At 45.1% G+C, this 16,439-nt stretch overlaps 1 protein-coding gene across 11 annotated transcripts in view; it reads left to right on the top strand.

The window, feature by feature from the left end:
* Window positions 1-15,659, top strand: part of EYA2 (EYA transcriptional coactivator and phosphatase 2) — an 86,725-nt gene extending 71,066 nt beyond the window's left edge. For all 11 annotated transcript variants that reach the window (XM_063404576.1, XM_063404581.1, XM_063404582.1 and 8 more), the window contains 7 exons: window positions 3,014-3,103; window positions 8,030-8,088; window positions 8,893-9,053; window positions 10,047-10,161; window positions 10,763-10,884; window positions 11,656-11,756; window positions 14,773-15,659. In XM_063404576.1, the coding sequence (XP_063260646.1) occupies window positions 3,014-3,103; window positions 8,030-8,088; window positions 8,893-9,053; window positions 10,047-10,161; window positions 10,763-10,884; window positions 11,656-11,756; window positions 14,773-14,853 (729 nt within the window). In that variant the 3' untranslated portion in view covers window positions 14,854-15,659. The remainder of the gene's footprint in view (window positions 1-3,013; window positions 3,104-8,029; window positions 8,089-8,892; window positions 9,054-10,046; window positions 10,162-10,762; window positions 10,885-11,655; window positions 11,757-14,772) is intronic.
* The last annotated feature ends 780 nt before the right edge of the window (window positions 15,660-16,439 follow it).

The raw sequence follows: 16,439 nt of genomic DNA, 5'->3' as shown, positions 1-16,439 counted from the left end.
AAGCATTGGCTGGGTGTGTGAGTCAGGAGCTCATTCCCAGGGCTCCTGGGCACACTTTCCCTACAGAAGGATGTGGATCCTTGGCAGGGATCATTGGTAACTTCACTTTGCTCTGCTGAATCACTGCTCCAACACAGGCACCCACAGTGGGCACCACTGGCAGCACTGAGATGTCCTTTGGTGGCACAGGATTTCTGTGCCTGGGAAGAGCACTCCATCAACATCTTCAAATTTCATAATCCTCCTTCTGATTGTGTACACACTGTACAGAGAATTTGGATATACCAATCTCATTTTGGTGCTTCTCTGTCAGCCTGATTTTCCTCTTTATTCCTCCTTGGATTGACAGCTGTAGCAACTCTGTCTTTCCTCGGGGTGGGCACAACCTCTGGCACAGTGAGGTTCAAGTCTGGGATTAGTGCTCTGGATGCTACAGTAATGCAAATAAATAACTGCTGCAGGAACCCTGGCCTGGTGCCTCTGGACACCTCTGTCATACTGGGAGTGCTGGTTGGCCTTAAAACTTTATCAGGCTCTTTAAGACTTGGAAGTGTGCCTTGCTGTGGAGGAAATGTCCATACTGTGGAAGCACTGGTGCCAAATCATTTCCCCAAACGACTTCCCCTCTGGGTGGTAAAGTGCATTTTTCTGTTTTGTTTTCATTCCATCATATTCTGGATCTCAAGAGAAAGATTTTTTTTTTTCCCCACCCCCCTCTCTCATCTACAGTTCGGTTTCCATATTGTTTAGTTAAAGAGAAGGTAACTTCATACACTGTGGCAATGTTTCCTACTCCCCATTAGTGATTAATACCAATAAAGCTAAAATGAAACTGAGAGGATAAATGACAGATAGCAACCAATGAGATTTCCTGAAAGAGTTTTAAAGGCTAATGATCCTTGAAATGTATAAAAATAAATTGCTTCATTAAAAACCATTTTACAAAATAATTTCTTCCTAGCAGCATACTTTCTTCAAAACAGTTCCCCCGTGTAACTACACCTGGGTAGTAAAATTTGATTCAGTGCTGTTCCTATGGGGCCACAGTCGAATGCCCTGATTAGGCCTGTGCCCCCTCAGGGGAGCAGCTTTGGGGCTGAAAATGAGAGACATGTTCAAGGCAGGGCTGTTGAGTTTTTACTTCTTGCTCAGAGACAGTGCCCTTGTTTCTGGGACAGCAAGAAGTGTGATAAACATGAGTGACAGAGCTTCTCTGTGATGGGCACAGTGCTTGTGAGTCACACACATGGCTGAAACCACAGCCATCCTGCTCTAATTAAAGAGAACTTCACTAAGAATGTGTAATAATTAGCGTGGTGTGTAGTACACCACAAAGGTTGATGGAAATGTGCTCACCCTCCCAACATTGTACTCCCTGTTAGAGCTCCTCAGTCAATTCATCACTGTCCTGTCATACAAGAACAGGACTCCACAGAAATCTGCAGAAAATTAGAGCAGAGACTCTGTTAAGTGGATGGGTTTCCTCTGCTGAAGGCACACACTGAAGCAAGGCAGATTTCTGCATCACGATGAGATGCCTGACCTGCTGAAGGTGAATTACCAACAAAAAGAAAATTCTGTTGTGGGAATGTGGGGTTTCTCCAAGCTGCCTGTTGTTGTTCAGTTTGAACAGGCACAATGCTTTTGTGCTGTGGCTGTTTATGGAATTAAATACAAATTATTTTTGCTTGTGTTTTTGAGGTATTTAATGAATAGGAAAACACACTGCTGGTAACTTTGTTTGCATCCATGTGTTTCTGTGCTCCTGGTGTGGCTTTAGGAACAAGGTTAGTTATCTGGAACAGGAGGGGTGGTTGACTTGCTGGCTTGGTGAGGCAGTGAAGTGACAGCTCTTTCACAGGCTCAGTGCTGTCTCAGCTGGGAAAAACATCAATTTTCTAGGATAAATTAACCAAACGCACTGAAGTAGAGCTGCAGGTAGCACCATCCTTCTCCAGGGGAATTCACTAAAGGTTTTGTCACTGATCTTGGCAGGAGCAGGATCTGGGTGTGAGAAAGTTCCCATGTGCTTATGAGGGTGCAGAAGATATTTTAGAGCTGCCAGCACGTGCATCTTCACATTCAGTCATTAAAAATGAATGGTTTAAAAATGCTACAGGCACCAGAGCTTCTGCACCATGTCCTTCCCTTTGAGGAAGCAGTTTGGGACCCTCTTGGGAAGGGCTGAATCAGACCCACACGTGGTTGGGCTGGGAGCTGCTGGGACAGGAAAATCAGTGAGCAAATGGGCACAGTCAGGGGCATTGGGTGCATTGACATTCCCAACCCCAGCTGGAGTGACAGATGAACCTGTCCTGAACTTGCGCTGTGTCTTGTCTCTTTTTTTTGTTTTTAATTAATTATTTTATTGTATTGTATTGTATTTTATTTGGATTTTTTAAGCAATGTCATTATTTGGGAGTAGCTGCCATTGGGGCTTTGCAATCCTGCTGTCCTGAGCAGCAATAGTCATATTGGACAAGGATTTTGTCATGTTATAATTGGGTTTACACGGTAGGATGGGGCTGTTTTTACTCTGCTCATGCTGGTAAATAAGTAGGCAGCTTCAGTGGGACTGGAATTGCTGGTTTGAAGGACAAGTCAGCAAAGAATCACCCTCTGCATGTCATATTGCTGGGTAACCACCCCCAAACTAGTCACTAATGATGCTACTGGAAATCAATTTTTTGTCTAACCTAGTGAGGCAATTCTTACATAGTTTCAGGTGTTTAAAGGATCTTTATATCATCTGAAGTGCAGGGGCTGTTAGTGCTCAGGGGGAGTCACAGACCTCCTTCAAAGAATAGAATTTGTTATCTAGGAGAGAAAAAAAAAGGATGTTAATGTTGTTAATGTTAAAATACACTTGGGAAGTAAAATTACTTCAATAAATGTATCTTAAGAAATAGGAATGTGTAGATCCTGAGTTTGGTCTAAGATCTCCCAACCCCCATACCTGTCCCAAAAAAAGAAAATCAAAATGAACGGAAAAACCCTGATTTTCCCCTGACAGGACACCACAACGTCTGTGCGCATTGGTCTCATGATGGAAGAAATGATCTTCAACCTTGCAGATACACATCTGTTCTTCAATGACCTGGAGGTATGTAGCTGCTTATTTTATTTAACATCTTTCTCTGTAATCATTTGCATGTGGTCTACAAACATGGGGGGGTTTGGCCATGAAACTTTTTTGGTTTTGACCCCAGAGAAATGGACTTTAGTTGGCTCACTGGCAGCATCCCTTTGACACCTCCGTTCTGTTCAGGATTTTTTTTTCCTAAATACTCTCATGCAAAGCAAAAATCCTCTTGAGTGTGTGGTAAAATGCAGGCAGAGTGATGCTGGCAGGATGCTGAGGAACAGCTGTACAGCAGTGATGAAAATGTGTTGGCATTTGCAGCCAGAACACTCAGTGTGAGTGCATCGTGTACAGAGTGATAAGGTGGGGTTTGTGCTCTGGGCACCTTGGAATCAAAACACTGCTTGGAGGCATTTGGAGGAGAAAAAACCTGGCATCCCTGGGCAGACTGCTGTGGTCTTTTATTATTTTTTTTTTCTTCCTTCACTTGAAAAAGGAAGAATTTGTTTCTGTGCCAGATGAAAGGAGAGAACTTTTTCTGTGCCTGAGGAGTTCAGCAGGAATTTCTGGTTCCTTCACTGCTTAATTGCACTGTGGTCCCCTGTGCTAGGGGAGGCACAGCCTTTCCTGCCACCTGGCTCCTGCAGTCTTGAGGTTTCACTTGTTGAGAATTTTTATTTCCTTTCAAAGACAATATCCCGAACTGACAGATTTTTCCTCTTTCAACTTTTTTCATAGAAGGACTTTTTGAGGGCATGGAAAGTACAAAGTAAAATCTTTCTCTTAGGGGAAAAAAAAGAAAGAGCTCCTCTTTGGGAGCCCAGGGCATTATTTAAGTAGTGATAATATTTACTACAGAACCATCACCTTTCAGCCATCAGATCTCAATATACGATGTAACAAAGCTCCATATCCTGCACAGCGACCCTCCAAAACTGTTCTGCCTTTCTAGACTTCAGCAAGAATTACCAGTTTTAAAATCAGTTTTCTTCTTTTCTCACTTAAAAATAAGTTTTCTCCTTTTTCCTCTTACTGCTCTAAAATTTTAAATGAGGCAGAAAATTGTCTGGCCTTTGTCAAATTGTGCACATTTGTCAGTCAGTAACAGCTCTGGGTATTGGTGGTTTGGTTTTAGCTGAGCTTTTTCAGTGAAAAATTGATGGATGACAGAGACTTAAAGAAAAGTAAATGTGCCTTACAGAATTTTACTTTCCAAAAAAGCCATGTCAGTTTAGAAGAATTTGCAGCAACAGAGTTATCCAGAATTACCCACCCTACTCCTTCATTTAGGATGATAAATAAAGGTCACTTCTGTGTATTCACAGAGTGGTATTTAAGGATCATACATCACTAAGTACTGGGCTTAAAAAATGCAGTGAATAACATCCTTAAAAACGAAAAAAAAAATAGAATTTGTAAAAAGCAGTACAGAAACAGATTGAACTGAAGGCCCACAGCATTACCATGGACATGAGCACCATCATGTGGTGCAGTGCTTGTACAAGACAAAATGAGCTAAAACTGCACAGGGCAGAAAGCATTTCTGACATCTTTTGTAGCTGAGAGAGCAGGGGGAGAGTTGCCCGTTTGAAACCAGAGCAGGAGTCCTCTTAAACACAGCAAAATGTTCCTCTGGCACAAATCCAGGTTCAGATATTCTGGGGGGTCCAGCAGCCTGGACTAACCTGAGCATGGCTGGCCTCAGTCCTGGCAGTGGGAATGGGGGAAAGGGTGGAGAAAATGTCACCCATCCTTTCCAGAGAGGCAGGCTGGACAAGGAGATCAATTCCCTTGCTTTAGCACAGGGGAATGGTTTATTCTGCTGGCTGCAGTTTGCAGGGCTGTGCAGGGGTGCTGACATTCCCAGGAAGTGCCTGGTGAGGAAAAAACATTTGTCCATAGATACAGCAAGGTTTGCACAGCCCTTGGCAGCATTTGTGTGATCCTCCTTAGTCTGGTGAGGATGTGATCATCATTGCAAAAAACTGGCTTCAAAATCTGAGGGAGGAGCCTGAACTGGAATGCTCCCTTTCTGCTGTCAAAAAAAAAAAAAAAATCTGAAACTCTGGTTAGCCAGGAGTTTATCTTTTGTTAGGATCTACCCAGAAGGGATTCAGGTAATTGTTTCCTGGATGCATTAGCTGGGAATGCATTTTGGCTCTGCAGTCCCATTCAGATGGATCTATTCAGATCCATCCTGCTCAGCCCATCCTCTCTCAGAGCTGCAGTCTGGGCCGGCCAGGTTCACCCCAAACTCAGGGAGCTGGGTGGGAGGAGGCTGTCACTGGTCCCCAGGACAGGGGTGACTGGAGGAGTCTTAGACCCTACTAAAAACTTTCAGTCTTTTTACAGAAAGGGATTCTCTGTCAGCAAGTTAAGACTTACAGGCAGATGAAGTCCCTGCAGTCTGCAGGTGTGAGCCCTGCAAGGTTTGTGCACAAAGGGCTCTGATCATGCTGCAGAATGTCTCAGCAAATATTCACCTGGCAGGAGATATTCTCTCTCTCTGCTCCCCTTTTTAGGGAAATCAGGGAGAGAAGAACTTACCCAAGGTTACAAATCACAGTGAAGTTAAAGCACAAACTCTGGGCTTTTCAGAGTTGTGCTTTTTTTTCCCCAGATGCCTTTTGTTCACAATGCTGGCTAAAGAATAATACCTTCCACCCCCAGTCTCTCTGGAGATATTATTGTCTAGCTCTCTGGAAAACAGGTATTAAGGACAGGAGGACTGACAAAGGGCTGAGGAATTAACAAACAAGGGGATTAGTGTGTTTACAAGTTGCTGCTTTTCAGAGCCAGCCCTGGAGATTTTGTGTTCTGGGAACTGTTAACCCCCACCTAAGGAGGGATGCAGGCTCCACGTATCAGTGAATCCATGAGATGCTTAAAACTCTTAGCACAGTCCTGATGCACAAATAGGTTACATGTGCCTTTGTAAATTGTTTTTATACCTGCCCAGACATACCTTGAGAGAATTCAGAGGGATAACAGAAGGAGCTCCTCAGGAGCCCTGTATTTCACAAGGAGGCAGCAGAGGCTTTCTCCAATCCAGCAGTGCCATTTAAAACAGCTCAGTCTCCTCCAAATGTGGCTGGTTCCAGCTGGGGGCAGGTTGGCAGCACCCAGATCAGTGCCAGAGCTGCAGGGGCTGACTGGGGTCTCACACCTCTGACTGAGGTACAGCGTCCACCCCGAGATCCCAGTGTGTCAGCCTGAGGATCAGCAGGTGTGAAACCATCACACAGCCTTCCTGCCATTCCAACAACCTCCAGGGATCTTGCTGTGATTCCCCACTCGCTGAGATTCCAAGGAAATCCTGCAAGGATGAAGAATCACTCTGCAGTGGCAGGCGGTGGTGCGGGCTGCAGGCGCTGCCGCTGCGCCGTAACTCGAGGCGTATGAGGTAGTGTCTCACCCAGTGTCAGGGTGTTTTATTAACCCAGAAATGGGATAGCCACTGTTGTCACACTCCAGTGTACAGAACAATCCATTCACAAATGAGAAAAACAGACCCCTCCACGAATGCCTTTCCCCTGACTCAGTGCCCCGCTGGAGAGGAGTGGGCTGCACCAGCCTGAGCCCAGCGTGGCTCACACAGCCACAGCTGGGGCTTGAAAAATCCTGGGCTGGGGAGAGAGGAGCCAGCAGAGATCTGCTGCTCTGCTGCTGGGCTGCAGTTATAGACAGCAATGTACACTCCAGGGGTGCGTTGATAAGAGGGCTGATGAGAAGAGAACAAGAGGCAATTGTCTGTCTGTTATGAGAATTATCTAAAATACTGCAGAAAATCTCATTAATATGGACAAGAACTATCTGTCATATTTTGCCATTGCAAACAAGTTTGGTTACTTGTTTGGGTTTTGGGGTGTTTTTTTTAACTTCTTTTGAAAGGGGCTAGTTTAAAGTAATCCGTCAAACTCATCATTGTGTAAGGAAGGTAAAACAAATTCTGTGGTTTACAGAACACTGAAGTGGTGAAGAATTACTGCACCTTGGTTAGCTGCAGTTGTTCTGACTCCAGAGTCCTGGGGTACCAAGTGTCACAGCTTTAAAACTGTTGAAAAAGCAGCCAAAACAAAAGATAGTGTTCATCAGCTTGCAGGCTTTCTGGTCTGTTCTCACCTGTAAGGCTCATGGAGAAAACAGAGTTAAGGTGGTAGGGGAAGCTTCCCAATTTTTCTCTTTCTAATGTTAATGCTGAGACTGGGAAAGAAACCAAAGGAATAACATTTCTCACATTTTTGAGGCAGTGAAATGAAGAATTTTGGGAGATAAGATCTGGAGCACATACTTCATGCAGGCTGAGCTCCAAGTGTGTTTTCTGGCTGAATTTCCTGTGCACAGATTTCCTCACTGCTGACACACACTATTCCTCAGCCCGGTCTGTGGCTGGGGCAGTGAAGGAGTTTTGCCTTCAGTGCTTCAGCCCAGCTTCCCTGCACATCAAAGGAGGCTCAGCCCCCTCAGAACAACCTGGGAAAACACCGGCAGGGCAGGCTCTCTGCAAATCTCCTTGGGACAGATCTTCTCTCCCTGTAATTATGTGGGCATACACCTCCTGTCCAAAGCAGTATTCTCACAGGGGGAAAGGCTGCCAAGTCTGTGCCTTATCATGCATACAGAGTAGAAAAAACACAGCTTTCCTGACTAAAACACAGGGATCTCTCTCCCTCCTGTCTGCATAGGAAGGGGTTCCACTCACTGTGTTATTCAAGAGCTGTTGTGCCCTTAGATAACAGCAGATCTCACACACACACTGTCTGTTCATATTTTATGCAAGTGCTATGTGATATTTGTTGCTATTAACTGGCTAGGCTACAATACTAGCAAATTATAAGATTTTAACTCCTTAATATTACACTTAAAATAATTTTGCATAATACTATTTCAAATTTTTTTCCACAATATTTACTCACTACTGTATTTTTTTTTTAATCTGCCTCTCAGGACTGTGACCAGATCCACATAGATGATGTATCATCAGATGATAATGGTCAAGATTTAAGGTATGGGGTCTCCCAAGCTTGGAAGCTGCAGGACAGGCAGTCCCCAGCCCTTTGGAAATATCAGGGGGCTGGTCAGTGATTCTCAGACCTGCCCTTTCTCCCCTCCTGGCTCCGTGCTCTCTGCATTTATCAAGCACACACAAGGAGAGTCCCCTTTCTCACATTATTGTGCCTGTGCCTTCTGTCAGGCCCTGACTGTGCTCAGCTTTGCACCATTCGGGGAAATACATTTAAATCAGGTTGAACTCCAATCAGACCACACCAGTTTCTGATACAATTTCACCAGACAGTTGTCACAGCTGATGCCAAAATGCTTCAAAACCAGACTGAAAGGTTTCCCACTGTCCAGACAGTTGTGAATGGGCTTAGTAGTGAGGAGCTGGACTTTGCCATGCCAGGTCCTTGTTGCAACTTGTACCCAAACTGCACCAAACATTGCCATTACCTGTGAGTTGGGCCAGCATGTTCACAGCAACTCCTTCTGTACAATTCCATCTGCTTTTCCCAAAGCGTTGCCTGCGGAGCCGTGGTAAAAGGAAAAGAATGAAATGTGCAGAACTCGTATAGAGCTTTGCAATTTGTGGTTTTATGGATGATTATTGTGAGAAATTGATGCAGGAACAGAACATTTTTCAGATCTGTGCTGGTAATTGTGCTGAGGGTGAGCTTCAGTTCTGCACAGCGTGTCCTGTGCGTGTCTCTGCTGCCACTTGTCCCCACGTTTCTTTCCAATCATTTCCCCTCCCTGCTGGCACTGTGCAGGCTGTGCTCACACTGACCTGTCCTCTTCCTCCCCTCTCCCAGCACGTACAACTTCTCTGCGGATGGCTTCCACAGCTCCACTGCCAGTGCAAACCTGTGCCTGGGCTCGGGGGTCCACGGCGGGGTGGACTGGATGAGGAAATTGGCGTTCCGCTACCGCCGGGTCAAGGAGATGTACAACACCTACAAAAACAACGTGGGCGGTAAGGGCCAGTGGCCAGGCCACCTGCAGGCCTCTCATCTTCCCAAAGAGTGGGGACACTCCAGGGACACCCCTGGAGGAGGTGTAGGGAGCCCCAGGGTATGAGTGGTTCACAGTGAGTGGAGCAAGCGCTGCCGCAGTCACCCTGAAATGTGGTTCTGTACAGGATCTGCTAAAATACCTGCTTTAGTGGTTTGAGAAGGACTCAGGACCAAGTGTGGGGGTTTATTTTGTAATTTATTTGGCATTAAAGCCACCTTTTCCAGTTTTCCAGAACATTTAGCAGGCAAGCAAACAGTTCAACACTAAGTGTTTTTTTCTACACAGCATGTCTGATCGCTGTCTGAAGGCTTTCTTGTATTATAACTACTTGTTTTTAACTCCCCCAAAACAATTCCACCAGATATCAGGATTCCCTGGGTTCCTTCATCTCACCTAGTTCCAGACAGTTCTTCCAAGAGGCTCTCAGCTTCCTTTTCAGTACGTCAGTGCAGGTTTCCCTCTGACTAGAACAAGAAAGAAGCAAAACTCCAAGCATCACCACAACTTATTTATTGGTTGGAGGACAAGTCTATCCTGCATGCACTGGATGCGGGGCCTGGCTTTTCAGGAGAAACAAAACCATCCTGGCCCCAGGTCACTGCCCACTTTACACAGCTCTTCCATCTCTTTGCTCACTTCCCATGCAAGCTTTATGCTCACTGCAAGGAAGGTGTTCCAGGGAGGTTTTGCCGTGTGTGCTTGACTGAACCATCCCACAGAAATGGGAGGGGAAGGAAGCTGAGCTGCAGCAGCAGAGGATTGTGCTGCACTTGGGCCTCAGACCTCAAGGCAGAGCCTTGGAGTGCCATGGCAGTGACAAGGGGAGGCAGTGGCAGCAGGAGAGGGGCAGTGGGAGAGTTGAGAACACAGGCAGGGGCCCTTTGGCACTGTGCATACAAAGCCCTGCAATTCCCTTTCTGTGCCTCTGCAAAGACCCTTTCCCTGCTTGCAGGTTTAATAGGAGCCCCTAAGAGGGAGACCTGGCTGCAGCTGAGAGCAGAACTGGAAGCTCTGACTGATCTCTGGCTCACACATGCCCTGAAGGCGCTGAATTTGATACATTCCCGGTAAGAACAGCTCCAGGAATTGCCTGTGGGTGTGATCCAGGAGCTCCTTTGCTTCCCTTGTTTTCCCCCTCGAAACAAATCGAGACACATTTACAGGACTTTGCTGGCCAAGCCTGTGGGAGGCCAGTCTGCACATGTTTGCCAGGCTGAATTACCAAGGGTTGGGGTGAGCCTGGGATGGTGAACAGAGCAAAAGCAGAACAGTTTTTTCCTTGCCTTTCCTTTGCTCCCTCATCCATGGCACCATTTTCATGTGAGCAGGTTTACCAAAGAGGAGAGGGAGGGAAGAGCCCTTCTGTGCCTGAGCACATTCACTCACAGAACCCAGCATGGACATTACCACACTGTGTTTGAATTCCCACCAGAGAGATCCTGGCAAGCTTGCAGTGAGGCTGCATCACTGCTGCTAGTTTGGTTTGTGGTTTTTTCACTCTACTGAGCTGATCAAAAGACATTTCTGGTGCTCACATTATCTTCCTCTGGCTGCAAAATCCCCCATTGGCTCAGGAACTTGCAGTGGCAGGAAGGGTTTGCTTCCTGCCATCTTTCAGTCCAGGGTGAAAGAGAGAAACCCAGATTTCTAATAACTTCTGTTTCCTAGGCCCAACTGTGTGAATGTGTTGGTCACCACAACTCAGCTCATACCAGCCCTGGCTAAAGTGCTTCTCTATGGACTGGGCACTGTCTTCCCCATTGAAAACATTTACAGTGCAACAAAAACAGGTAAGAGCAAACTGACTGAGGCCTCACCTGAGACAGGCTGAAGGTTTGTCCCTAAGTCATGCAATGAGCTTTATTTTTAGCTCCATAACAACAGATATCTAATTCATGTCCTGACTCCCACACTTAACCTAGTACAGACTACAGGGGGAAAAAAAAGTCTAAAAAACACTTCTCAAGTGTCTCCATGGGGAAGTGAGCCAGGTATACAGAAATACACCCACCCTGTGGAGCACTGAGTGCTCGTGGGATGTCCAGCTGCACCCAGCTGGAAGCAAGGTCTGGTTGGACCTGTTACAGAAACACTCTTGGTATCCTCTTACTCTTGCAGAGGGGTCAAGTGTGCTGAATGAGCTTTGGGAGTAATAAGTACTGACTGGGCTGGCTTGGGGCTTTTTTGGATTCTGTCCTTTCTGGTGTGTTTGAACCTCTGAGGATTGAATTTTCATGTTTTTACTGCAACCAGAATGATCAGAAGAGGGCTCTGGAAACAGTGCCATGAGTGATACAGCAGTCTGCCAGCTGGTGGCCTGAGCAGGGCATCACAGCCACAAACACTGGCAGCACTTGCAAGTCCTTGGCTGACAAAACAAATGCTGTAACTGTCATGGGATGGGGAGGATCTGCCTCAGAAAAAGATCCAGTTTGAATAGAAAGCAAAAAATGTTGCAGCCAGTTCAGTTAGGGGATAACTCCAGGCCCTGTGCCTGAATATTAGTTCTGCCTGTGGTGTGTGTCCAGATAAAAAAATGTGTCTTCTCTTGTGTTGCTCAGGGAAAGAGAGCTGTTTTGAAAGAATAATGCAGAGGTTTGGAAGGAAAGCCGTGTACATCGTAATAGGAGATGGTGTTGAAGAGGAACAGGGAGCAAAAAAGGTACAGTTTGTGGATGCCATGCTGGATTCTTCCAAGTTTTGATTGCAATGACTTTCTTTATTTAAGCATCTGATGAAGCTCCCTCTATTTGAAGCAGCTTACAACTGGTCTAATTTCTTAATATGCAAAAAACTCAACGATCACTTTGTCAGAAATTCCATACTCTAAACCAAAACCTGCTGGAACTTCCAGTTCTTTGGCTTTACAGGGCCAGGAATACAATTTGTTAATGGCAGATATTATTTGCAAGATGTCTTTGTGCATCCTGGGTCTTGTGCTCCTGATGTGACTGGAGAAATGTGATGGAGCTGCCTTTGCTCCAGTAGCATTGCACATGGGTTGAGATGCAGGAAATGGCTGAATGGGCTCCATCTTCAGCAAACCTTAATTTTAACCTTTAATTTTAATTTGACTGGTGTAGCTCAGGCGTTGTGGAAAATACTGTATCACAGGAGCTCAGCTTACAGCTGAACCTTGTGCTGGAGGATCTGGTATCTTATTCTGACTGAAGATCCTGCAAAGACTTTCCAAGCTAATTTGAGCTCTTTGGTTGCACAAGCCCAGGAACAAAGGGATCCCAGCAAATGAGGTGGGAGGCACAGGTTCTATGCTCAGAACTGTCTCAGGTTATCTTCAAAGCAGCAGAAAACCAGGGGTTTATATAGTGTATTTTTCCTGGCCAGTGGAAGCAACAATATCTGCACCCACCTTGGAAAACTACCTAAAAGTGCAGGTGGTTTTGCAGCTCAGGAAGGGGTTAAGGAGCTGTCAGGAAGAGTCCAAAATGCATGACTGGGGCTGAAGTGCCAATGGCCTGCTGCTTGTGGCAGCTCAGTGCCACACTTCAAAGGCAGTGGGTCAGTGAACAGAGCTGCATCAAAGGCTGCAGGGGCTCCCAGCCTGGTGGGGAGGTTCAGCAATCTCCTCTGCTGGGATTTCAGGAGCCTCCTGCCTCCTGGCCTGAGCAGCTCAGCTATTAGCAGAGCACATTCTTTGCTGGGCTGTTGCCTCCTTTGATTGATGACAATCATTAATCAAACCTTCTACACACCTGAGCTTTATACAGAAAAAACAAAACAGGGAGGGGACAGGCAGAGAGCCTTTCGCTGTTTTGCTGACAGCACTGATAACATCTCCAGTTTCGTGGGTCATTTTTCTTCACCTGTCTGATGAGTGATAAATCTGTAACTCCTGAACAACAGGAGTGGCTGGGAGGCCAAGTTTTCTTCTGGTTTAAGAAAGAAAAACAGATAATTTAATGGAAGGGGTTTAATAGAAACTGGGGGAGGGGGAAGGAAATAACTTTTCCTGTTAAAGTGAAATCACAGAGCAGTGGATTTCAGTCTCTTCAGCTGTCTGGGTTTGCTTGATGTCTCTATACACACTGATAAACAGCTCAAAGAAAACACTGAAAACATTTGTTTACTGGTAGGTAACAAGAAACATACCAGAGAGAAGCTTAAGCTGTATTTAAAGGTTAGAGCAGTGTGAACAGACATTCTGTGACATAAACATCTGGACCCACTGGAGTTTTTTGTACACACGTAGGTACAATTGGAAAAGGAACATTTCCCTTCATCAGAATCTGTCTGGGAAGTGTATGTTCTCTGAAGCTTTGGTGAAGCTGTTTATGCAGGAGTGGTTACAGGTGAATTCCTGCAGTGATAAAAGACTCTTAGCAGTTTTATGCCCATGCTGGAAGGGACTAAGTGCTGTCAGTTTAGGCTTTCTGAACATTTATTATTACATCCATACCACTGACTGTGCAGAGACTGACATTCTGGGAAAAGGCAAAGAAAATCAGAGTCCCAAATGTTACAAAATCACAGTGCAGAAAGGAGCTGTGTCTTTGGTTTAACTGCTTTAACAGTTTTGGAGAAGAAACAAATCCAGTGCAAATCCCAGGCTCACCAGAACACACCAAAAATAGTTGTATCTGACATCTAAAAGTATGTTCCAATTATTTTGAGGTTCTCTCTGTGCAAGCAGCCACAGGGATCACAGCTCTTGCTCTGGAACTCTGCTGTTCAGGGATGCTTTCAGGGCACATTCCAGGTCCCCAATGAAATTGAACTGCACTTGTTTCACAGCAGTTAGAAAGTTGACTTTGTCCTCTTTCAGATCCAAGTTTTGTTTTCCTGCAATATATTCACAACTTTTAGGAGAATGATCAGGATATTCTAAAGAAGATAAGAGTTGGTCACAGGTAGCTGACCTTCCAGATTTTGTCCAGATGCTCAGATTTCAAATGGAACAGGCTGGTTAAAATTTGGACTTGTGCATACAGGGCTTCAGATTTATCACAGCAAATACAAATTCAAAAACAGGGATGCAGAAGAATAATTTAAGATAATCTCCCATAAATGGGAATTAGGAAAGTTTTATGGGGACAGGCTATTTTATAACCTTTTTACACCTTCCCCTGAGGGAACAGTGTTACATTAAATGAATAATTGATCTGAGCTATGACAGTTCCTACATTTGCACAAAATACAGTATGTCCTACTGTTCCAGTTAAATGGGAAAGTGAATTGTTAGAAAGCATTTTGGTTGTGTGGCATTTTATCCCTTTATTTGCACTTTTATAGATTTTAATGGCCTCCTTTTCCAATAGATAGATTTAACTTACTTGTCCGAATCACTGGTAACAGCTTTCACTACTGATGTTCGCTTAAAACTGTTTCTAGTAATACTGAAATTCTAATTAATTCTAATTAATTTCTGGGGAGGAGGGGGGAAATAGGAGCAAAGTTTAGTACCCAGCCCACATCCTCTTATCACCTGTGAAGCAGGATACTCCTAAATTCTGGAGGATTTATCTTCCTGCCTGCACAGGAGAGACCCTTCCCACCTTGTCCCTCCCTCCCTAAGATAAGCCTCCTTGCCTCTGGCACTGTGACAACCTGGTGGCCAAGTACAAAGCTCTGTTCCTGAGGGTACAAGCTAAGAAAGTTGTTTTGATCTCAGTATTATACAAAAACAGAAAAAAAAATGCATTCTTTTGGTTTCACTCTAGCACAACATGCCCTTCTGGAGAATCTCTTGTCACGCTGACCTGGAAGCTCTTCGGCACGCCTTGGAACTTGAATATTTGTAGCAGAGCCCAACATCTTAGCCCTGGGAGGGCTTCACTCAGACTCTTACATCGATTCCACCTGTTCCTCAATGTTTTCTTAGTAAAAAAAAATCCCACAGCAACTGCAGTTTTTCTTTTTTTTTGAAGGAGAACCCTTTCAGTGGAAGCCTTTAAGAACTTGCAGCCAAAGAATATTGTCTCAAGTCCTCCTTCCTTTGGACAGAGGAAAATCCTCCTGCTCAGTGCTGGGATGCTGCAGTTGCTGGCTGAGGTGGAGGCACAGAGCTCTAATGCCCTTTTTGCCATCAACAAGGCAAATGCTACAAGTCTGGGTCTCCCTGTCAGCATTCTTGGTTTTGAAAGGGGAAGAGGACACAGCAAGGAGTCTCTGCACAATCCATCACATCACACAGGACCTTCTGAAAATAGGAGTGAAACTGTTGATTTTTTTTTTTTTGGTTGTTTTCTTTTCTTTTTTGTATTTTTTTTAATTTATGAACTAATCTCATTACTCTGGTATTAAGCTCTGTACCTGTGTTTTTCATCTGGCTTTTGGGGGGTGGGAGGTGGGGAAAGTCTTACTGTTCTAAATTAATAGTTCATGACTCCAGAACAAACTCTGGGGAGAATCATACTGTGTTCATGAGTAGGGAGGACACATGGTACTGCTGGTAAGAAGTGCAGCTGTGTTTTTGAACCTTACCAAGATGGTACCTGGACTGTGCCTGTGTCTACACGGTGCCTTACGCTGCCATCTTGGGCTGAGGATGGGCAAAAGTACCTTGTGATGAGTGAAAGGCATTAAATAAAAACATGTTTACATTTTGGGGGATTGGATTTACCTGCCTTCTCTCCCACCACTCTTGGATTGAAAGGTAGGATGTGGAATGTGTGCTCCCCATTTCCAGGCTGGCCTGGTAATCCTGCTGTCAAAATATTCAAATTCTCTGGGCCTGGATGGATCTCTTACTTTGAAAATGGCTGATTGTCCCTTGCTGTGGCACCAGGTAAGGTCAGAAGGATGAAAGCTTCTCTAGAAGGAGAGGTTAGAGATGCAGCAACTGCTAAAAGCCCTCAGCTCTCAAAGGGTTACACAAGTGCTACACAAACCTGAGGGATTCTCCTCACTTCTAACAACATTTAGAGAAAACAGTGCTAGATCTGAGAGGAGATTTCCTGCCAAGCTAAATCAGAAAATCTGATCTTAAATTAATCCAAGGCAGCAGCCCCACAGCAGCTGTGACACATCAGCATGACCAAACCCAGTCTTTCAGTACTCGCTGTGGGGGCATTTGCAGAGAGCTGCTCTCTGGGCTTAGCACAACTCCATGCAAAATGTCACTTTTCTAGCACAGGCATTGCTGGTCTCAGGGCTTGCTGAGCAGAATTTTTTCCTCATGTTTCCCTGCTGTAATGGTTTCCTTAATTTGTGATATAACTTCCTATTTGTGACAGAGTCAGTGGAGAATTGACTGATGCGTGCAAGGTAAGCACTCTGGTAGATGAACTTTTGGAAGAGGAATAAATGCCAGGGATTGCAGATTCCCAGAGAAGCACAACTTCAGCTTTTAATATCCCATCAATCAACTAATTGATCTTCCTTGAAA

The sequence above is a fragment of the Prinia subflava genome, chromosome 8 (genome assembly GCF_021018805.1).
Source record: "Prinia subflava isolate CZ2003 ecotype Zambia chromosome 8, Cam_Psub_1.2, whole genome shotgun sequence".
In the NCBI taxonomy this organism is placed as follows: Eukaryota; Metazoa; Chordata; class Aves; order Passeriformes; family Cisticolidae; genus Prinia; species Prinia subflava.
The sequence above is the reverse complement of the archived record's forward strand: the minus strand, read 5'-3'. Positions and strand labels throughout refer to the sequence as shown.